The sequence below is a fragment of the Xenopus laevis genome, chromosome 2L (assembly GCF_017654675.1).
Source record: "Xenopus laevis strain J_2021 chromosome 2L, Xenopus_laevis_v10.1, whole genome shotgun sequence".
Taxonomy (NCBI): domain Eukaryota; kingdom Metazoa; phylum Chordata; class Amphibia; order Anura; family Pipidae; genus Xenopus; species Xenopus laevis.
In genome coordinates, this window is record NC_054373.1 from 163501220 (window position 1) to 163525387 (window position 24168).

A 24168-nucleotide genomic window follows, 5' to 3' on the forward strand; every position below is an offset into this window, starting at 1 on the left:
TACAAGGTCAACGTATACACTACTACAGCGGTGGATACGGATTACGTAAAATATATGAATGCTGCTTGAAAAAAAGTAACTCAAGTGGTTTTTCTAGAGACGATAATATTATCAATATTTAGACAAAATGTGAACAAGGTCACACAGCTCGATGGCGGGTTGAAGAAAACAGTGTGCAAATAATGCCTACAAGGTCAACGTATACACTACTACAGCGGTGGATACGGATTACGTAAAATATATGAATGCTGCTTGAAAAAAAGTAACTCAAGTGGTTTTTCTAGAGACGATAATATTATCAATATTTAGACAAAATGTGAACAAGCTCACACAGCTCGATGGCGGGTTGAAGAAAACACTGTGCAAATAATGCCTACAAGGCCAACGTATACACTACTACAGCGGTGGATACGGATTACGTAAAATATATGAATGCTGCTTGAAAAAAGTGACTCCGGTGTTTTTTCTGGAGACGGTAATATTATGGATATTTAGACAGAATGGGAACAAGGTCACACAGCTCGATGGCGGGTTGAAGAAAACAGTGTGCAAATAATGCCTACAAGGCCAACGTATACACTACTACAGCGGTGGATACGGATTACGTAAAATATATGAATGCTGCTTGAAAAAAGTGACTCCGGTGTTTTTTCTGGAGACGGTAATATTATGGATATTTAGACAGAATGGGAACAAGGTCACACAGCTCGATGGCGGGTTGAAGAAAACAGTGTGCAAATAATGCCTACAAGGCCAACGTATACACTACTACAGCGGTGGATACGGATTACGTAAAATATATGAATGCTGCTTGAAAAAAGTGACTCCGGTGTTTTTTCTGGAGACGGTAATATTATGGATATTTAGACAGAATGGGAACAAGGTCACACAGCTCGATGGCGGGTTGAAGAAAACAGTGTGCAAATAATGCCTACAAGGCCAACGTATACACTACTACAGCGGTGGATACGGATTACGTAAAATATATTATGGCTGCTTGAAAAAAGTGACTCCGGTGTTTTTTCTGGAGACGGTAATATTATGGATATTTAGACAGAATGTGAACAAGGTCACACAGCTCGATGGCGGGTTGAAGAAAACAGTGTGCAAATAATGCCTACAGGGCAAATAATGCCTAAAAGGTCAACTTATACACTACTACAGCGGTAGTAAAATAAAAAAAAGTAAAATAAAAAAAAATGAATATTAAAAAAAAAAAATTAAAGTTGGTGCTGCTGAACTACTAGGAGCAGCAGATTAGCACACCAGTCCCACTCCCCAACACTGCTAGACTAATAGCACTGGGCTCTTATAGTAGTAGTAGTAGTAGTAGTAGTAAAACAACAAAAAAATAAATAAAAGCAGTCCTTACAAGGACTACTGTTATTGCAGCAGTCAGCAGATGAGATCAGAAGCAGGACAGCTGCCCACTGCAGCTACATACAGAGCACTGCAGTAGAAGGTAGATTACTAGCCAGCAAAGCTACCTAAGCTTAAATGTCCCTCAAACCCCTGCAGACTTCTGTCCCTCCAATAACAGAGCAGTATCAAAACGATTACTAGCCAGCAAACTTTCAACTGTCCCTGAAATCACTAACAGGCAGCAGCTCTCTCCCTACACTATCTCTTCAGCACACACAGGCAGAGTGAAAAAACGCTGCAGGGCTTCGGTTTTTATAGGGAAGGGGAGTGGTCCAGGGGAGAGCTTCCTGATTGGCTGCCATGTACCTGCTGGTCTGGGGTGAGAGGGCAAAAAAAAGCGCCAACAATGGCGAACCCAAAATGGCGAACGTCGCGCGACGTTCGCGAACTTCCGGCGAGCGCGAACACCCGATGTTCGCGCGAACAAGTTCGCCGGCGAACAGTTCGCGACATCTCTACAGATTAGAAGAATTTGCCTCTGCAGCTGTGTATTCCCTGAAGACCTACAGTATATGGGTATTTTGGCTTCGAAAAACCATAAAAAAACAATTTGATTCATTAAAGAAACTGCTGCAGTGATCTCTTTGCATTAAAAAAAGCTTCATATCCATATCATGTTTTTTTAGTAATCAATATAAATGCATGACTAAAAAGTGTGTCATTGTTGACAATAATTTAAATTAAGGTCACGTTTCAACATCAGAAATTGAGAATTAAGGGAAATACAGTAAAGTAAAGACATTTGAAAAATGTTCCTGCCATGCTACATTGAACTTTGCGCATACATAATGTTACACGCGGTGACATGTTACTCTTTGTTACTTTCACATCATTGCAACAGTCACCTTCATGTTTTATGTACACGGGATGAATCAGTACTCTTGAGATTTCATTATTTTCCTTCACAAATACTCAGAAAGTAATTGACAGTGAATTTAATGAGCATTTGTTTTATTCTTGGGAAGATATGCAAATGAAAGCTGTGTTGCAAATATACTGTTGTACTCAGGGTCGGATTTACATAGTGGGTGCCCCTAGGCCCACTGCCGTTCGTCGCCCCTCTCCGCTCCAGGGGGACAGGAGCAATGGGGATTGGCGCATGCGAAATTTAAAAAATGGTTGTAACTCCAGCGCATCCCCAGTGTTTTTGAACCAATGTGGGTGTGGTTGGGCAGCATGCTGCCCCCTAAAATCCTGGCGCCCTAGGCCCGGGCCTAGGTGGCCTTTCCACAAATCCGGGCCTGGTTGCACTGCACTTTAATCTGATGGTTTGGTGGGAGTTCATATTCAAGGTTAAGTGATGGAGAACGAAATTCAAGTAGGAATCAGCAATACTTTAAGAAGGACAGATCATGTTGAACAAAAGTACTTGCTTTTCATGATATACTGTAGTAAGCAGGTCCGGAACTAGGGGTAGGTAGAAGAAACAAATGCCTAGGGCACAAAGCTTGGGGCATTTACCTCCTCTGTCGCCTACCCCTAGTCCTGACAGTGTCCCCTCACTGACCAGTTTCCCTTCCCCTAGCAAAAGTTAGGGATGCACGAAATTCAGGATTCGGTTTCAGGATTTAGCGAAGATTTGGTCTTTTTCAGAAGGATTCAGATTCGACAGAATTTCCTTGCCCAATCCAAAAAATCGTATCACTTTTTGTCACGCAAACAAGGAAGTCAAAAAATGTTTAACTGCGTGCATGGTTCTCTTTCCCTCTTGTTTCCCCAATTTACATATGTAAATTAGGGTTTCGATTTTGTTCAGACAAATCTTTCACAAAGAATTCAGGATTCAGTCGAAACTTTCACAAAGGATTTAGAATTCGGCCGAATCCTAAAACATTCCGTACATCCCTAGCAAAATGCTTGCGTGAATGCGCATCCGCTCTTCTCGTTGACATAAGGTTATAATGATCTTTCAACATGTTACTTACCAATACTTTTATTTTAATACTGAAAATATTTTGATAAACCTCTAATACTCCCCTCCTTTTTCACATGTGCCACTGGTGATTGATGAAACTGCTATAAGTAATTGAAACACACACTGTGGTAAGGAATTTTTGATTTGGATAGTTGGGAAAAATCACGGGCAACATCTTCTTCTCTTCGGTAATCTTTGGGAAGTAAGTGCCGTACTGGCGCATTTGGAGCAATTTTCTGTTTCTTGACAACTGCACATGCACCAAAACTAATGGAAATTGCTGAATCGCCGGAAGAAGACCTAAAGATTACTGAAGCGGCTAAAGATGCTCTCTGGGTGATTTCAGCCCTGTTATCTTTTTTCCACTTCTGTAAACTTGCCATTCATGGCCCCCTGTAAGTATAGTATTTAAATTCCAACATCAACAATGTTAACATGTATTTTTTAAATGGGCAACCCTGTCGCAATTCTATTGTGTCAAATATTTACTTTCAAGAGAGTTGCTAAGTTTTAGAAACAATTCAGTGACTAGAGTACAGGTGCTATACACTGGCAGATAAGCTTGCCAAATGAGTGGATCTGGGCCACCGAAATTTAGGGTCAAATTGAGCTTCACTTGGCCCTACAGATGACTGAATCAATGCACCAAGGTGGTCCTTGTCCATCAGGAGTCTCAAACCTGCCCCATTAATATCTGGCCAGTAGTCCAGTCCTGTGAATGGTCCCATACATGGGCCAATAAGCCACTGACTTGGTCTAAAGGGACAGAGTGGGCAGATTGCTATCAGCCCATGTATGGTCACCAGGGCTGCCATCTGGGGGCATAGTTGTCCCAGGCCCGGTGTTGAGGGGGGTCTGGCTGTGTTGCACTTCCTAGTTGGCTGGGCACGCCTTGAGTCACAGAAGTAGCAGCCGAAGCCACCGAAAGGAAGCCAAAGCCACCGAAGGGAGCTGAAGAAGAGGAGAATGAAGAAGACCGCCAACTGAAGAAGACCACCCGTGATACTTTAAAGGTAAATTCCAATGAACACCAATGGTCTTGTCATTTTTTTTAAACCCCTGTCTACCAAAGCTTTTTTTTCTTGGTTTTTATTGAGGGGGGGACCCTGGCCACCAGTATTTTTTTAAGTGTATGGTGACCAATGGTTTTATTTTAACTTGTTGAGGGGGGCCTGGCCACCAATGTGCTTTTATTTTGCATACCTCCCAACATTTTGGAAATAAAGAGGGACAAAAAAATTTGGCGTGTGTAGTGTGGACAAAATTATTTTGACCAAGCCCATTTTTGTGGCCAGACCTCCTAATTACCATGTTCATTTTACAAAATTTAGCAGGTTATGAAAGTTTGAACATATTTCTGTTTTTCCCCAGTTATTACAGTTTTGCTAATGAAGGTGAATTGCCCTTTAAGCTGTGAGTCTAACTTTTCCCAAGGGACCTCCTTATCTAAATTGTTACAATTACTTATTTGCTTATCTCAGAATTGTTACAAAGTATTTTATTTGCACCTGTTAGGCGTTCTGTGCTCTCTGCCAAAAGCCAATTAAGTTAGAAACGTTGTTTTTTCTTCCGGCTGTTCAGTGCAGAGAAAGTTGGTACTTTTCAATACAAAGGAGGGACTGCAGGTTGAGCTGTCAAAAGAGGGACTGTCCCTCTGAAAACGGGACAGTTAGGAGGTATGACTAATGTCTGTGTGGCTTTTTTTACTGTCGTGTAGGTAGGGTTGCCACCTTTTCTGGAAAAAAATACCGGCCTTCCTATATATTTATCTTTTTCCATATTAATAACATTGGGATCAACCATCATTTTTACCGGCCAGGCCGGTACCCTACGTGTAGGCAGGGTCAGACTGGGCAGGCGGGACACCGGGGAAAAACCCGGTGGGCCCCCAGCTCTCGTGGGCCCCGCCAGCCCAGACTTGCATGCTGCTGGCAGTGTCTTGCTCCTTCCTGTCCCCCCTCCCCCGCCGAATTAGGAATTAACCCCATTGGAGAAGGTATGCGCTGGCGGGGGAAGGGGGGCAGAGTCCTCGGGGATCTGTGGAGGGGGGCCCTGCGGGTGGCAGAGGGGAGTCCGGGGGCTTTGCAGCAGGGAGCGTGTGAGTGACGGAGGGGTGGTGTTAGGAACCCTTGTGGGCCCCCTCTGGCCTGGACCCACTCGCTGATGACAGAGCTTGCTCTTTCCTGACGTTCCTTGCTGCATGAGTAAGTAGCGCGCATTGAAGAATGTATGCGGGGGAAGGGGGACAGAGTGCTTGGGGATTTTTGGCAGGGGCCCATGCAGGTGGCAGAGGGGAGTTCTGGGGGCCATGCAAGTGATGGAGCGGGGGTCGGAGGCCTGTGGTGTAGGGGCATCGGAGGGGGTGATGGCCTCTGAAGTGGCAGCCCCGGTGGGCCCAGACGCCCCCAGTCTGACACTGCGTGTAGGGGCATGGACTGGATTCTGGGGGTCCATAAACCTTTGTTGTGGGGCCCTGTGATTTCTGGTGGCAGCCCTGAAGGTCACCTCAGCATTAGACAGGACATTACATACATTCTAGCCATAGTCAAGGCTTATTAGGCAGACGCAGGCCTGGGAGTCAAAATAAGCCCTGCCATTCCAAGTACACAGAGGCCCAAACAGCCCCCTACCAGCAGGGCCGGGCCATGTCGGCCAGGAGCCCTAGGCAAACAGCCGGTCCGACGCCTGCTAGCCACTGCTAAAACTGCTGCTTCCGTGCGATGCGCATGCGCAAACTCCCACTTTCATGCACATGCGCGAACTGGCGCTCTCACGTGCATGCGCCTTTTGACGTTCGCGCCTATGCGCCATACCTCCCAACATTTTGGAAGTAAAAAGAGGGATAAAATATTTTTTTCCGCACGTAGTGCAGCAATTTTTGGACCACACCCCTTTCTGTGGCCACACCCCCTAATTACCATGTTTGTTTTACAAAATTTGCCAGGTTATGAAACTTTGAAAATATTTCTCCTTATCTAAACTGTGTTTTTGTGTCTCAAAATTGTTACAAAGTATCTTATTTGCACCTGTTAGCTGTTCTGGGCTCTCTGCTAAAAGCCAATTAAGTGAGAAACTTTGTTTCTTTTTCTGGCTGTTCAGTGCAGAGAAAAGAGGGACTTTCCAGTACAAATGAGGGACTGCGGGTTGAGCTGTCAAAAGAGGGACTGTCCCTCTGAAAAAGGGACAGTTGGGAGGTATGATACGCTAATTGATGTTCATGCGCATGCACGGAACCACAACTACGGGCCAAATAAAAGAAACTTTTGGAGAGAGGCGACCGGATATGGGGTAGGTGTCAGAGAAGGCACATGCCTACTCTGCCTGCCCCTAGTTCCGGCCTTTCTATGGAACCATACAGCAGCCCCTCTGGCATTTGCCAGACCCCACAGATTGCCAGTCCAGGCCTGGGCAGACGTATCAACTAACACCACATTAATACAATTAAAATGTTAAAAGATGCCCAGAAATACATTTTCTCTAATCTGACACAATTTTATTTTCGGGTTTATGACGATGCATTTGATCAAATTCTGTGAGGATTCCAGACGCTACTGGGCAAAACGAAACCAGCAATTCCGCCCTCTCTGTTTTGGAAGGTTCCTTGTGTCATCGATCTGCAGCCCAGCTCCGCCCCCCGCGTCCTTTGTGTCTAAGCATCCGACAGCAACCATGGCAACTTGACAAACACAAGAGAAGGATAACGGCTCGAGTTCTGGGAAGCGGAGAAGCTTCTGTCACCGCGGAACGCAAACAAACCCCCAAGTACCAGCTCTCTGTCTGCACCAACGTCCTGGAGAGAGTAAGTGAACTAACGGGCAGCTCTGGGCTTTCCTATCAACGCACCGTTACACATTTTCAACGGTGACGCTAACCCTGGGAAAATTCTAACCAAAAGCATGCTGGGAGATGTAGTGTAGATAATGATTTGTGTACGGGATGTAGACGCATGTGGAACTACAATCCCCAAGAGGCATCGCGGCATAGAACCGTCAGTAAAACAGGTTGCTCCCTTATTGCCATCGTGGTTCAATCTGAAGCCTCTGAAGCGAGTAATCCCGATAAGGTAGCGGCTCATACCATTTAGGAGGGGAGGGTGTGAATATGGGGCCTTTCAGAGAATACTATACAGTGCAATAATAATGATCTACTTATAGTTTCCATGATATTAGGTGCTGTTTGGAGTGGTTAGGATACTGGAATCATATATTCTTATGGGCCTATAGCTTTTTTAGTTTTTTGGATAAAGGGATACTGTCATGGGAAAACTTTTTTTTTCTCCAAAACACCTCAGTTAATAGTGCTGCTCCAGCAGAATTCTGCACTGAAATCCATTTCTCAAAACAGATTTTTTTATATTCAATTTGGAAATCTGACATGAGGCTAGACATATTGTCAATTTCCCAGCTGCCCCCAGTCATGTGATTTGTGCTCTGATAAACTTCAATCAGTCTTTATTGCTGTACTGCAAGTTGGAGTGATATCATCAATGGGAAGGTAACGAGATAGCAGCTCCCTAACACAAGATAACAGCTGTCTGGAAGATCTAAGAACAGCACTTAATAGTAAAAGCCAAGTCCCACTGAGACTGATTCAGTTACATTAAGTAGGAGAAATAGCAGCCTGCCAGAAAGTAGTTCCATCCTAAAGTGCAGCCACAAGTCACATGACCAGGGGCAGCTGGGAAACTTACAAAATGTCTAGCCCCATGTCAGAATTCAAAACTGAATATAAAAAAATCTGTTTGCTCTTTTGAGAAATGGATTTCAGTTCAGAATTCTGCTGGAGCAGCACTACTAACTGATGTGTTTGGGAAAAAACATGTTTTTCTATGACAGCATCCCTTTAAGAACCTACATTTTAAAAATGTTGTTTCTATTTAATTATGGTACTTGTAACCCAGAAAACAACTGGAGGAAGGTGGCGATGCTTGCAGTTGCAGGTTAGTGTAGTTGTATAGTCCTGCTGACCAGTTTTCTTGTTGAAAAGATTCATTCAATGGACAGTGGAATGAGGGCCAAACCATTTGCTATAAGTCTACATTGGGAACAGCCATCGGGTATTATAGGATTCCATTTGTATAACCTCCAAGGAGTGAAAAGTACAGTGTGAAGGTATCTGCACTCAGTTAGATGGTCCCGTGCAAGATTGTGAAAATATCATCAATTTGAAAAAGACCCCTTGCTGCCCAAAACATGTCGTGTGGATGCACAATAAACACTAATTAGCAGCTATTCTGCTCCTTGCCTTTTGATTCACATATTCTACAGTTGAACTTATCCCAGTGGTTGCCAGCGACGGAGCACCAGTGTGAATTAAGGCTACTCAATAACGCCTGTTTTTTTGTGTGTTCCCCTGAGAGAGAGAAAATATCATCAATATGTTGCCATTGCTTCTGTGCAAGTCCAGAAATGTCTGCCTGCCGGCCAGGTTTCATCACTGTCAATTATATTTTGTAGAGAGATTTGGACCAAAAAAGATGTCATTGTGGGATAGTTAGGACTCTCTGGCCTTAACTGAATTTTTAACTGCAATAAATGTGAAAGCATATGATGAACCACTTTAAGTTATTGTTGAATGTTGTTGAATATATTGTTTTGAGTATATCTGCTTTATCCCGAAAAGAGGACAAAATTCTTGGAACTACAACCAACCGTTAATGGGGTAGTGTAGATTAAGGTGCAGAAGAGTGCCAGGAGAAAGCTCGGGGGGAACCATTGCCTTATGTAATTCTAGAGAATATCCTTTGTAACTTACAAGGATATCAGGTCCTGGAAATGGCATAGCAAAACATTACAAGTATGAGATTAGGAATTTGCTCCCCAGAGCAGAAGGAGGACTAATCATTATGAACGTCAGTCAGCAGATAGTCATGGTAGGCAGTAAACAAGTAGATCTGATACAGATAATACAAACTGGAACTGGCAGATGTTAAACCAGGAATCCAAGACTAGAATTGTATCCAGTCACTCAATAAGTTCTGGCTAGACAACTGCTTTCAAGGGATGCTTTTCACCCCCAACGAGGGATCTAGTGGGTAGGTTTTAGAGGGGAACTGTTACTTTCATTGACCTGAGGATCATGAGTAACACTTGGAACACTAGAATCAGAAATATTATTATCCTGGAAACCATATTCCACAACAAGAAAAAGTGGGCAGAAGGATCTGGGGTTCTGGATGTTTATGGGAAAGGACAGCTCTGGCACTATCAGAAATAGCTACTTCAGTCAGTTATATATAGCCCTGGTGAAAGCAGTATAAATGGCAGTCGAACAAGTGTCAGTATTGGGAACACAGATGAAACTTTTAATGTGCTTAAAAGGATTCTGACATGATTTTTATGATGTTGTTTTTATTTCCAAATTACACTGTTTACATTGCAAATAATTCACTCTACAGTATAAAATTTAATTCCTGAACCAGCAAGTGTATTTTTTTTTTTTAGTTGCAAAATTGGCGTGTAGGCAGCCAATTAGGTCATTTTGCCTGGTCATGTGCTTTCATAAAGTGCCAGCATTTTAGTATGGAACTGCTTTCTGTTGTTTCTCCTACTCAATGTAACTGAATGCGTCCCAGCAGGACCTGTATTTTACTTTTGACTGCTGTTCTTAGATCGACAGCCAGGCAGCTGTTATCTTGTGTTAGGGAGCTGCTATCTGGTTACCTTCCCATTGTTCTGTTGTTAGGCTGCTGGGGGAGGGAGGGGGGTGATATCACTCCAACTTGCAGTACAACAGTAGAGAGTGACTGAAGTTTATCAGAGCACAAGTCACATGACTGAGAGCAGTTGGGAAACTGACAAAATGTCTAGCCCCATGTCGGATTTCAAAATGAAATATAAAAAAATATGTTTGTGGTTGAGATTGCCTGGTGAACTAATATGAGCAAATCAGGAATAACATAATCCAAGAAGGAAAGTTTCTGTTAAAAAGAGATTTTTCTTCATTTTGCCAAAAAAAAAAAAACCCCAGAAAGGTCCGACATACTAGCAACTTTATTAAATGTTTTCAGAGTCGAAAACTATAGTATGTTGTTGAAATAAATGACAAATATTTGGCAAAACAGATCCCCTTTCCTGGAATACAGCTGAAGCATTGCACATGACTGTACAGGCTTGTATTACTGATGACTGTTGTGGCATCAATGATGATGCTGTGGTTTGGGGAGGATGTAGGAAAGTCAGCTTAAAGGGATTCTGCCATGATTTTTATGATGTAACTTTTATTTCTAAACTACAATGTTTAGACTGCAATAATTCACTCTACCATATAAAAAAACATTTCTGAACCAACCAGTGTATTTTTTTAGCTGTAATATTGTGGTGTAGGCAGCCATCTCTGGTCATTTCCTGATCCTGTGCCAGCCAGCACTTCATAATGGAACTGCTTTCAGATAGGTTATTTTTTCTCTTGCTCACTGCAACTGAAGGAGTCGCAGTGGGACTTGCGTTTTTACTATTGAGCGCTATGCTTATATCTTCCAGGGAGCTGTCATCTGGTTATATTGTCATTGTTCTGCGGATGGGCTGCTGGGTTGGAAAGTGATATCACTCCCACTTGCAGTGCAGCATTAAAGAGTGACTGAAGTTTATCAGAGCACAAGTCACATGACTGAGGACACCTGGGAAACCGACATCATGTCTAGCACCACGTCAGATGTCAAAATTAAATATGAAAAAATCTGTTTGCCCTTTTGAAAATGGATTTCAGTGCAGAAGTCTGATTTCTTGTGACAGAATCCCTTTAAAGACAGTTGAGGCTCAGTTGCAAATGAAGTGGGTTGATAAATAAAGGTCTATAAGCTTAGCGCAGTCTCTTTGGTATTTGGGAGTTTACAGAATCTCTTGGGAAACAGACTCATGACAATGATTTGAGTGGTGGAAAGCAGGAGAGCTATTGGGTTCACAATTGTCAAAATCACTTTTTCTAATAAGGAATATTTGCTCTGGAAAAGTTATCTAAAACATTTTAACAACCTAATGCTTGCAAAAGGCAAAAAGGTTCCAGCTTTGAGAAACACCAAGAGGAACTTTTTGGAGGCTCACAGCTGCTGCACAATAATAATAGTCTCTAGGCCAATCTATACCTCTCAAAAAAAAATTCAGAACTGGAAATCTATAATTATATCTTCGGAGCAGATTTATTAAGGTTTGAATGGTAAATTCAATTCTAATTTTTAAATTGTTTTTGGGTCAAAACTCAAAACAAATTTGAATTTTAAATCACCAACTTCAAATGTGAGATTTATCACACCTCGACCCCCAGTTCTAATTTGAATATTCAGAACCTAAAACCTGCCGATTTCATTTACAAGTCAATGCCAGAGGTTGATTTAAACCATGAAACCATCTGAATCTGACATTCAAATTTTTTTATTGGAGGAAAACTGGATTAGAATTAGTTTCGATTAAGATTTTCGCGTAATTTGTATTCGATCGAAAATTAGACGCTCTAGTTTTTTCATAAATAACCTCCCATTCGAGTTGTGAGTACATTCAAATTTATTAGAGGAAAAAAATTTCACATAACTTAGAAATTCGACCTTTGATAAATTTGCCCCTTAGTGTATGAATTCTTTCATTTGGGAATGAAATGTAATTGGGATTAAACAATGGCGCTGAGTCCTGGGAACTGCGCTAGTAAGAAGATAAATTTATGTATAATGTGTACTGTAGAAAACTTGTTTTGTTACATCATTTGCCTTACACTGCAACATTTAACATTGTTATTTGTATTTTTCTTGTGCTTGATTTAGATTGCAGAAAGTACATAAACTGAAACAAGCTAGAACAAAAACAATCCCAACATTGTGTATTATTACAGACAACAATAAGAAAACTGTAATAATAAATATTAGAATATTACACTAATCTTACTCCAAATGTCCTTGTCTTTAGGTGTGCGAGAATGAATCTAGCAGATATCTGTGATAATGCTAAAAAGGGAAGAGAATATGCTCTGCTTGGGAATTATGACTCCTCCATGGTGTATTACCAGGGTGTAATCCAGCAGATTCAGAAGCACTTTCAGACTATCCGAGACCCAGTCATGAAAGTGAAGTGGCAACAGGTGAACGTTATAATGTGCATTAAATATCATAGCTTTTTACTCTTTGTTATGATTGGATATTTTAGTTGTTTCTATCCTGTGTATATAAAAATGTTTTCTAGTACAGGTATGGGATCCCTTATCAGGAAAGCTCCAAATTATAGAATGACCGTCTCCCATAGACTCCATTTTATCCAAGTAATCCAATTTTTTTTAAAAAGATTTAATTTTCTCTGTAATAATAAAACAGTTCCTTGTACCAAACTAAGATATAATGGATCCTTATTGGAAGCAAAACCAGCCTATTGGGTTTATTTAATGTTTACATGATTTTCTAGTAGACTTAAGGTATGAAGATCCAAATTACAGAAAGATCCATTATCTGGAAAACCCCCGGTCCCAAGCATTCTGGATAACAGGTCCGATACCTGTACTAGTTCTCATTTTTATTGCAATGGTTTGCCATAAGCTCTGTGTTTAGCCATCTTTATCTGTTGTCTAACTAAATCACCATGCTTGTGTGTTGGCCAATTTATACACCAGAAGCAGAGCTTATATTTTTGGTATGGTTGCCATGGAGAAATGTTATCGCTTGTGCCAAAAGCTGAAAACACAGTTCTAAAAATGTCACATATTAGTTAAAGGATGTATAGCCAGAAAGACATATTGTCACCAGCAGCAAATAAACACTCTATTGGAAGTAAGCTGATATCTGCTCTTGGATGACCAATACATTAACAAGTAATGAACTGAACAGATCAGTTCTCAGAATGTCCTACTACCATGACAAACAAGGAGTAAAGTGGCACTTGGTTAATACAGTTGGTCATAAAAACTATCCAGGCTGCTGACTTCAGATCAAGTCAGTAGCTTATTAGCCAAAATGGAGCTAAACTGACAGCCTGTTCAACCAACGTCTACTTTGGAATTAGCAAGATCTCTATAAGGTCCTTTGAATAGACCCCTAATGTGATCTGATCATTGGCCTAGGAGGCAAACAATCACATTAGATTTTTGATTTTGCCCATCACCTAGTTTGCCAGATCTAGCAAAGATCAGTTTATATAGGAAGGTTGCCAAACAAGCTTATCCTTTCCAGATTTAAAGGAGAACTAAAGCCTAACTAAAGAAGTAGCTAGAAATGTTGTACATTATGTTTTGGGCTTCTGTACCAGCCCAAGGCAATCACAACCCTTTAGCAGTAAAGATCTGTGTCTCCAAAGATGCCCCGGTAGCTCCCCATCTTCTTTTCTGCTGATTCACTGCACATGCTCTGTGCTGCTGTCACTTACTGAGCTTAGAGACCCACTCACAATATACAGTACATATACAATATAAATGTCACAATGTAAGGCTAATTAGTAATTAAAACAGATAATTACAACATGGCAGCTCGGAAACCATCATCAGCATCAGGATTTAATAATCAGCCCTGTAGCATCAGCTTATATTACAGACCAACCTCACTTTCTGCTGGATAATTAGTGACGACCCCTAAGCTTAGCTTCTCAACAGCTGCTCAGAGCCCACTGAGCATGTGAGTGTCACAGACACTTTCCAAGATGGTGACCCCCTGTGACAAGTCTGAAGTCCTGGATCATTGCTGCTATTGACAAGCTGAAACTTTAGGCTGGTGCAATAAGTTCAGTATATTATATTATAGTATTTTTAGCCATATTCATTTTTAGGGCTTAGTTCTCCTTTAAAGTGGCAATACATTAGTCAATAAAAGCTGCAAGGCACGCAAAGAAGAGCCTGTCCAAGCTATATCTGGCTGAAAATCTGTCAAGTATCAATTGATGAGCCCTAAAGTGTGATACCATAGCTGGCCACAGGGATAATGAGTGGACCATCCCGACAAGTACAACCAAAAATCTGTGCATGATTATTATAATAATAATAATAATAATAAGTGAAATAATACAAGAGGCCATTCAGTGCTTTGGAATGGTGTTATTATAACTGCCAACTAATATCTAATGCAAGGTGGCAAGCTTTATATAAAGTGACAGATGATGAGAATTTAGCTTATCAGAATGAACATATTACAACTTGCTTACCGGAGAGAATCATTTTGTGCATTACTGTATTTTTATTCTATTCTTTAGGCAACATCCAGTTATTTAAATCACACACCTGAGTTCCACCTTTGTCTTCTTTCTTGCTTCTCTTATGGCTTTTCTTTACTTTAGGAGCACATGCGCAGTGAAAATCCAAAATTGGAAAAAAGCAAAGGGAAGAAGATTGTGACATGGTGCTCCTACACTAGTACCTCTCCTGGTGCAGTTTTCAGCAAATAGGAATATCTACTTTAACAATTATCCCCCCCTCAGTAATTATGCCTTCCCTTCTTCTTAAAAGGGGTGGTTCACCTTTAAGTTAACTTTTAGTATGTTATAGAATGGATAATTCTAAGCAACTTTTCAAATTGTCTTCATTATTTGTTTTCTATAGTACAGGTATGGAACCTGTTATCCAGAATCCTCGGGACATGGGGTTTCCGGATAACGGATCTTTCTGTAATTTGGATCTTTATACCTGAAGTCTACTAGAAAATCCATTAAACATTATATAAACCCAATAGGCTGGTGTTGCTTCCAATAAGGATTAATTATATCTTAGTTTGGATCAAGTACAAGCTACTGTTTTATTATAACAGAGAAAAAGGAAATATATTTTAAAATTTTGGATTATTTGGATAAAATGGAGTCTATGGGAGACAGCCATTCTGTAATTCGGAGCTTTCTGGATAACGGGTTTCCGGATAATTGATCCCATACCTGTATTTGAATTATTTGCCTTCTTCTTCTAACTCTTTCCAGCTTTCAAATGGGGGTCACTGACCCCATCTAAAAACAAATGCTCTTTAATTCTACACATTGATTGCTATTGCTGCTTCTTATTGATCTTTCTATTCAGGCCTCTCATATTCATATTCCAGTCTCTTATTCAAATCAGTGAATGGTTGCTAGGGTAATTTGGACCCTAGCAACCAGGTTGCTTAAATTGCAAACTGGAGAGCTGCTGAATAAAAAGCTAAATGACTCAAAAAACACAAATAATAAAAAATGAAAACCAATTGCAAATTAGCTCAGAATTTCTCTCTCTCTACATCATACTAAAAGTTAGCTGTAGTTGTTAGGTGAACAACCCCTTTAAATCTCATGGATTGAATCCTGGGAAATATTGCCCTCAGGTGGCCAACCGGATATGGAACATGTCAAAATGCTTTATCAGATTTACTTGGTGTAAAACATTACATCTGAGGCATGGGAATAACCAAGCTATACTCCGCAAGGAAATGTGTGTGATTTCATGGGACGACCATTGTTATTTTTCTGTGTTTGCTAATTCAGGTCTGTCAAGAATTAGTGGAGGAGTATGAGCAAGTGAAAACTATTGTTAGCACCCTGGAATCCTTTAAAATTGGAAAACCAGCAGAGTTCCCAGTTGCAGGAGCAGAGGAATCTGTTAAGGACCCAGCGGTTTGGCCTCCTCCAGTTCCAGCAGAACACAGGTGTGTAAATACAATACTATACATTTACAGGAAGGCAAATAATATAAACATTGAGCTAAACAAGGCAGCATCTAATTTCAGGGCCAATTAAAAGCATGTAATGATGTATTACATGTTTTAACTGCCAAAAGTAGGGATGCACCGAATCCACTATTTTGGATTCGGCCGAACCCCCGTATCCTTCGCGAAAGGCCTTCTACCGAACCGAATCCTAATTTGCATATGCAAATTAGGGGTGGGAATGGGAAAACATTTTTTACTTCCTTGTTTTTTGACAAAAAGTCATGCAAGTTCCCTCCCTGCCCCTAATTTGCATATGCAAATATTTGCATATGCAAATTAGGCATCGGATTCTGTTCGGTAGAAGGCCGAATCCAAATCCTGCTGAAAAAGCCCGAATCCTGGCCGAATCCAGAACTGAATCCTAGATTCGGTGCATCCCTACAAAAGAGATTAAAGGACATGTAAAGCCTACATTTTCCTACCATGTATATAAATTGGGCACTTCTCCCTCACCAAATTGGCATTATTTGTACTGCATACATCCCTCTGTTTGCCAGCATCATTACATTTCCCTAAAACACATGGAAACTTTCACCCAGGGACCATTTTCACTCTGACACATCATCAGTGTATATATATGCAAACAGCACATATGCAATGTAAAGTTCATGCAGTTAAAGAATACAGGTTAACACAGGCAGAATTTACTATGATGACAAGTCCTGCTTGGATTGAGCACTGTAATGGTTAATCTGAGCTCAGGAGAGGGGTTAGGATTTTAAAATAGGAGCAGATGCCATCCAGCAATGCCATCTCTTTATATGCTGCTAGACTAGAGTGTGTGTGTATTAATCTGAGTATATAATCTGAGAATAACTGAGCATGCTCATTAGCCAACAGCCAAAAGATATTCCTGAGGGAGGGGGCAGAGTGGATTAGAGGAGTAGAAGGATTTTTAAGTGATGAGGGGATTCTGCAGTTTACTATTAACCTTTGAACAACGAGAGTGGCAGGTATTTACAGATTTCAAAGAGGCTCTTCAGTGGTTACATTTTTGCATGGGGGGTTAACATGTCCTTTAAAGGATATTCCATTTATTATCGTCAACCTATACAGGACAATGTGCAGCATATATTTCCCATTTAGGGCCTGCATTTGAGAAATGGGGCCTATCAATGCACTGGAGTATATTGCACAATGACTGCACCTATTTTGGCCAACTGCAACATGAAATGACCACAAATATTCCTTATATAACAAACTGGGCTCATTAGTCACATTAACACTACAGGGACAGTGAACCCTGCTGCACTGCCAAACTTTACTTGTTTCTGGACTACAAATCCCAGAATAATGAAACATATAATAAAGGTTGAGGCATGCTGGGAGCTGTAGTCTAGCAAGAATGTATTCTTAAAGGAGAATTTACCCCCCACCCCACATAGACCCCCCCTCCCTCTTCCCCCCCAGCCTAGCTGCCCCCGGGGAAATGCCCCTAACTTTATGCTTACCCCTCGGCGCAGATTCAGGCCTCGGAGTTCACCGCAGCCATCTTCCGGGACTTCGTGTCTTATTTTGGCAATTTCCGTCCATTTTGGCGCATGCGCAGTTGTCGCAAACCGGCAAATTGCTCCAACAGCGCATGCGCCTCTTCGCTGGTCTCCCACTCAGCTTACCGAAGACCCAGAAGATGGCCCAAATCCAGGTCCGGACTGAGAATTCAAATATTCCCTGGCATTTCAGGTACACAGAGGCCCAAAAAGCCCCCACCAGCCCACTAAATACTGACTTTATATGGCACCTTATAGCAGCCCTTCTGGAATTTGCCAGAACCCACAGATTGCCAGTCCAGGCCTGCCCAAATCTCCAACGCCAGCATCTGTATTAAAATGCAAGAAATCCTCCAGTGAGAATACAAGCTGATCTGTATAGTTCTATCTTTGTTCTTTGTTCCTGCAGTTGGAGTTGGAAGCTTAAAGCACAGTTTCCCAGCACTGAACAAGTCTGTCTTTTATTCCCATGTTTGATTCCAGTGTAATATAATGTAAACAAAAATGCCATAATTATCTCTATATGTAAGATAACAGCAAGATGCCTGACATGGTGCTTCGAATCAGTATTCGTATTAGTCAATTCTTTTGCATTTATAATGAAGTTTTGGATCAGTAGAATTCTCATAGGTGAATTTATTTTGCATCTGTAATTATGTTTTTCTGCAACTTTTCTAGAAAATTATAAAACGTTGTGCTGTGTTATGGCTGAGTTTACATCCACTTTAATGATTTAGTCATTCACAGAGCACATTAATGTTTATTTTGCACCCTATGAGAAGCATTTGATGAGTCAAACAACCTGAGAAAGGAGGAAGCTGCTGCTGCTTTCTGATGTTGAGTTGGCTTTTTTTAAACTGGAGCATATCTTGGCACAATTCTTGGGAAACGGGTTGTATTTCTTGCTGTATATTCAGACAAAAGATAATGTCAATGTATAATAATAATATAATTATTATTTTGGCTGCACCAAAACCACTTTCTCTGGATTTGTCTGAATACCAAACTTTCCACAAAGGATTTGGCTACATACTGAGCTGGATCGCAATCCTAATCTGCCTATGTAAATTAATCAAAAACCCTGGCAATTCACTTAATCGTGTGATTTTAGGGTAAGGACACACTGGACGATTTGTCGCCAACGTTTTTAAAAAGCAAATCGCGGCGACATATCGCTCGTTTTGTCTCTGAACAAAAACAAATGAAAGACGCCAGCTCCTGTGCCCACAGTGAGTTTGTGAATCGCCTGTAGCTCCAAAACGCACTGAGACCCTTTTCCGAGCAATTTATCAGAAATAGCATGTACTTACAAAAGCACTGAAATCTCCTAGACACGCACACACATACAGATAAGTAGCAGCAATTGTATTCAAATTACAATGCGAACGCAATGACGCAAGAACACAAGAACGTAAAGACGCCAGGTTACAGCGGGAAGCACAAACCGTTTCCGGTTTGGGTGGAGCACGTACCGCACAGAGTAATGGGATACAAATCGCTCTGTGCCAATAGTCGCTGTGAATCGTCTGTTCAAAAAAGACGATCGTCTTGTCGCCGCGATTTACTTTTTTAAAACGTTGGCGACAAATCGTCCAGTGTGTCCTTACCCTTAAGAGTTCAGATTGGATTCTGGCTGAATCCTGTCAAAAAAAAGCTAGGATTTGGCTTGAATCACAAATTAAATTCAGGATTGGGTGCAACCATATTTATTATATATTTCAGCTTTGCTTATTTATTGGCTCATGCTAAGTATTTTTCTATAGATGTGAATTTGTCCCACACCCAAACAGCTTCTCTGTCCAGAAATTTCTATGCATCCTACAGCAGAAACCAAACCATTGTCTCTTCACCTTCACCTCTTCACCTTCTCATCTCTTCACCTTAAGATACCAACTGTTTCGTGAATGGGGTCAAACAATTGCCTGCCTAGTGAATCAGTATATTTTATGGATACAGTCCTCTCTCCCAGGGCTCCATATGATCCAGTTGTTGGATTTGAGTTCAAACATTGGGATTGGGATCAGGCTTGTTTGATACTGTTTTACTGTTTACTGAATATAATTTGGGTTCTTAAGGGCTCCTCAAGTCAGACGACCTAACAGAGAAGTAAAGCCTGTAAGGAAGGAATCTCCAGCAGTACAACCTCATGGACCTGTCGGGAGAGCACAGCCCATATCAAAAAGTGATAGGCCCTCAAACAGAGATGTCAGAGCACGAGGTAAAGATGATAAGGTAAGAAACATGCCAGAGCTGTCACCATCCAGTTTTATAAATGGAGCCCAATAATTACAGAGTGAAAAGTTATTTAGTGGTTTTCTACTCACAATATACATATATTGTGAGTATATATATATGGGACCTGTTATCCAGAATGCTGGGGACTTGGGCTTTTCCGGATAACAGATCTTTCTGTAATTTGGAACTTCATATCTTAAGCCTATTAGAAAATCATTATTAATTATATCTCAGTTGGGATCAAGTACATTATATACTTATTATAATGGAGTCTATGGGAGACGGCCTTTCCGTAATTCAGAGCTTTCTGGATAACGGCTCTCATATCTGTATGTATATTTACAATCAGAGGAATGGAAGCCGCACTCACAGGACTTATGAAAAAAACAATTTTATTGAAAAGCAACAAACTAACATTTCGGCTGTGGCACCAGCCTTGTACCTATATATATATATATATATAATTAGTCCAACGTTTCCGTCCCACACAGGAACCTTTCTCAAGGAAAACAGTGAAACAGTTATATATATATTTTGTTGGGAAATGTTACTGTATTGCACATGCCCAAGCAGAAGAGAGCACAAACCTTGAGTATAAACTTGTATTTGAATTCATTAGAGGATGCCTAACATTTTGGACACCCCCAGTAAATCTGCCTTCCCTTGTCCTGTAATCCCACCTCACCTTCCAGTGGAAAGAGTTGCTTGTGGTATCAGACATAATAGATCCCACCCAACCTTTCAGTGAAGAGGAAGATGCAAAACATTTCATTAGCTTGAGAAGTGCTTAGAAGGGTTTCTAAATAATCTCCCCAACGGGATGGCACTCGGAGCGATTCATTTTCCGAAGTCGCCCAAAGTTTCCTCATGAGGGAACTACGGGGGACTTCGGAAAACATATCGTTCCAAGTGCCACCCCGCAGCGATTTACATTTTAGCCGGCGGGAAGGAAGAAGAGGCAGTTCGGGGATATAAGTTGCCCTGAAGAAGAGGAGATTTGTCGTTGAGCGACTAATTTCCCCGAATCTGCCTGTGTGCCCTGACCCTTAGGCTGCTAATAGCAGGCATGCATTCCAGAGACCGAGAGTTAACTGACTGTGTAGGCATTGCGTTGTCATTTAGCGTTGCAGAGACACTGGCTTTCAAAGAGAGCTGCTGAGATAAAAGAGAAGCATCTTGAGTAAGCGTACATCAAATCATTGTTTGGGTTTAGATCCCCTTTAATCACACTCACCCAGTTATGAATGAATCTGAACATAGGAGTGTATTGGCGTATTAATAACACGCTTGCACTTGTCTCTAGGAAAGATGGGCTCGAATGCTATTTTCACTTCAGCCAGCTGCTTTTCTTAGATTTCTGCTGATAAGCAGGGCTCTGTGCAGTGTGTGCAGAAAATGAACTGCAGTGAATATGTCAGTGCGTGCGGCAGCTATAAAATGGGATAATTCCTCCTTAGAGAAAGATCCTTCAAACAGAATGACAACAGACTGAGTAACCCCAGAGAGCTGTACCTGCAGCTGCTTCTTATCACTTTATTGAAATATCTTAGTATTATATTGTAGGATGCTGGAGAAAGAAAACGTTAGCGCTTGCACCTTCCTTTAAAAGGATTTTTCACCTTGGGGTTAACTTTAAGTATGAACTTTATTATTTAACTTTTAGCCTGAATGTCTTTCATAATTGAGATGTACGAGCAGTAAAAGAGGATGGTCCCTGTAATTCAAGCAGGCATCTGACCCAGTGCTTAAATGCAGTTCAAAAAATTATTATCAATTCCTTTTCAATTAAATTGGTGCTTAAAGGGTTTGTTCACCTTTAAATTAACTTTTAGTTATGAGTGGTATATTCAGCAGCTCTCCGGTTTGCAATTTCAGCAGTCTGGTTGCTAGAGTCCAAATTACCCTAGCAACCCTGCATTGATTTGAATAAGAGACCGGAGTATGAATAGGAGAGGCCTGAATAGAAAGATGAGTAATAAAAAGTATCAATAACAATAAATGTGTAGCCTTACAGAGCATTTGTTTTTAGATGGGGGTCAGACCCCCCCCCCCATTTGAAAGCTGGAAAGAGTCAGAAGAACTCAAATAATTCAAAAACTATAAATAATAAAAAATAAAGGCCAACTACAAAGTTGATTAGAATTAGCTATTATGTAACATACTAATCACTAATCAGTGATTATGCTTGATAGTCATAAAATTACCAACAAACCTTGGATCCCAGACTTTTCTTAATTGAATAATGCACTGGCCCGAGGTGTACAGGTATGGGACCTGTTATCCAGAATGTTTGGGACCATGAGTTTTCTGGATAACAAATCTTTCCATAATTTGGATCTTCATACCTTAGGTCTACTAGAAAATCATGTAAACATTAAATAAACCCAATAGGCTGCTTTTGCTTCCAATAAGGATTAATTATATCTTAGTTGGGATCAAGTACAAGCTACTGTTTTATTATTGCAGAGAAAATGGAAATAATTTTTAAAAGTTTGAACTATTTGGATAAAATAAAGTCTATGGGAGATGGCTTTTCCGTAATTCCGAGCTTTCTGGATAATGGGTTTCCAGATGATGGATCCCACAGCTATATCACTTTCTGCGCCTGCGGCCATGTTCAGCTGCTTCTCAGTAGTCCCTTTAGGGCTCTTACTCATGAGCGTTTTTACCTGCGCTCCCCTGTGTTCCGTTTTTCGGCGTTCAGCCGCAGGGGAGCACAGGAATAGACGCATTTCATTATTTCAAATAGGGCTATACTCACACAGGCGCATGTAGGCACCGAACGCAGGTTGAGACGCAACATGCTGCATTTTTCCTGCGTTCGGCGCCTACACGCGCCTTTGTGAGTACAGCCCCATTTGAAATAATGAAATGCGTCTATTCCTGCGCTCCCCTACGGCTGAACGCCGAAAAACGGAACGCAGGGGAGCGCAGGTAAAAACGCTCATGAGTAAGAGCCCTTAGTCTGTTAAGGCCAATAAAGTAACATTTCTGATTGTAAGCAGTAGTGCATGATCCTGGACAGGCGAAAGGGGCCAATGGGAAGTCATTGATCACTGGATGAAAAGGAATAAACACTGGGCCGCCTATTTCTCAGTAAAGAGGATCACCAGTCTAGGTCCAAGGTCAGTCGACATAATGATTTTCACCTTCCTGGTCCTTTAAGCAGTGAAAAATCATTCATATTGGTGTTTTTTTCAAGCACACTAATTAAGCAGCGGAATGTAGAGAGCAGCATGCATGGTCCTCAAGGCTGCTCATTAGGGTTATTGACTGGCACGCAGACAGAGAGACTGACGAACAAGCATTTTAAAGGAATTGTTCAGTTTAAAAATAAAAACTGGGTAAATAGGCTGTGTGAAATAAAAAATGTTTCTAATATAATTAGTTAGCCAAAAATGTAATGTATAAAGGCTGGAGTGACTGGATGTCTAACATAATAGCCAGAACACTACTTCCTGCTTTGCAGCTCGTTAGTGATCGACTTTAAGGGGAGCCACATGGGACATAACTGTTAAGTGAGTTTGTAATTGATCCTCAGCATTCAGCTCAGAATCAAAAGCAACAGTTATGACCCGTGTGCCCCCCTCAAGTCACTGATTGGTTACTGCCTGGTGACCAATCAGTGGAAACCAAGGGGCAGATTTACTAAAGGGCAAAGTGGCAAACGATGGAGAAAATTCACCAGTGTTACCTCCCGCAGGGACATCACCAATTTACTAACAGGCTCAGGAGCCAATTCGCTAGATAGGCGCTAATGCTCATTCGCACTCTATTGCCAGACGACAATTCGCTCTGGCGAATGGATGTTACTCTGCAAATTCACTAAAATGTGGATTTTACTGAACGTTAACTCTTTTTTGCCAGACTTCCCTTCACCAGTTCAGACCAGGCGAAGTGCAGAGTACATAGATCAATTGATAACTTGTTTAGATTAGGCCATTCTATAACATACTAAAAGTCAAGGTGAATCACCCTTTTAAATATGCAAAAAAGATTTTTTTTCTGACTCTTTCCAGCTTTCAAATAGGGGTCATTGACCCCAACTAAAAACAAATGCTCTGTAAGGCTACAAATGTATTGTTATTGCAACTTTGTATTTCTCATCTTTGTATTCAGGTCTCTCATATCCCAGTCTCTTATTAAAATCAGTGCATGGTTACTAAGGTAATTTGGACTCTAGCAACCATATTGCCGTAACTGCAAACTGGAGAGCTGCTGAATAAAAAGCCAAATAACTCTAAAACCACAAGTAATAAAAAAGTAAAACCAATTGCAAATTGTCTCAGAATATCACTCTCTACATCATACTAAATGTTAACTCAATGGTGCACAACCCCTTTAAAGGGGTGGTTCACTTTTAAGGTAACTTTACGGGGCAGATTTATCAAAGGGTCGAAGTGAATTAGAGGGAATTTTCTAAGTAAAAAAATCCGAAATTCAAAGTATTTTTTTGGATACTTCGACCATCGAATAGGATA

The 24168-nt window shown here is 41.0% G+C and overlaps 1 protein-coding gene across 2 annotated transcripts in view; it reads left to right on the plus strand.

Moving 5' to 3' along the window:
* The first annotated feature begins 6768 nt into the window (after window positions 1-6768).
* Window positions 6769-24168, plus strand: part of katnal1.L (katanin p60 subunit A-like 1 L homeolog) — a 40130-nt gene continuing 22730 nt past the window's right edge. The window contains exons 1-4 of one of the 2 annotated variants that reach the window (XM_018247700.2): window positions 6769-7136; window positions 12232-12403; window positions 15739-15899; window positions 19528-19684. In XM_018247700.2, coding sequence (XP_018103189.1) covers window positions 12242-12403; window positions 15739-15899; window positions 19528-19684 — 480 coding nt within the window. In that variant the 5' untranslated portion in view covers window positions 6769-7136; window positions 12232-12241. Of the gene's footprint in view, window positions 7137-7182; window positions 7401-12231; window positions 12404-15738; window positions 15900-19527; window positions 19685-24168 lie in introns of those variants that run through there. The other variant, XM_018247698.2, reaches the window with a different exon arrangement.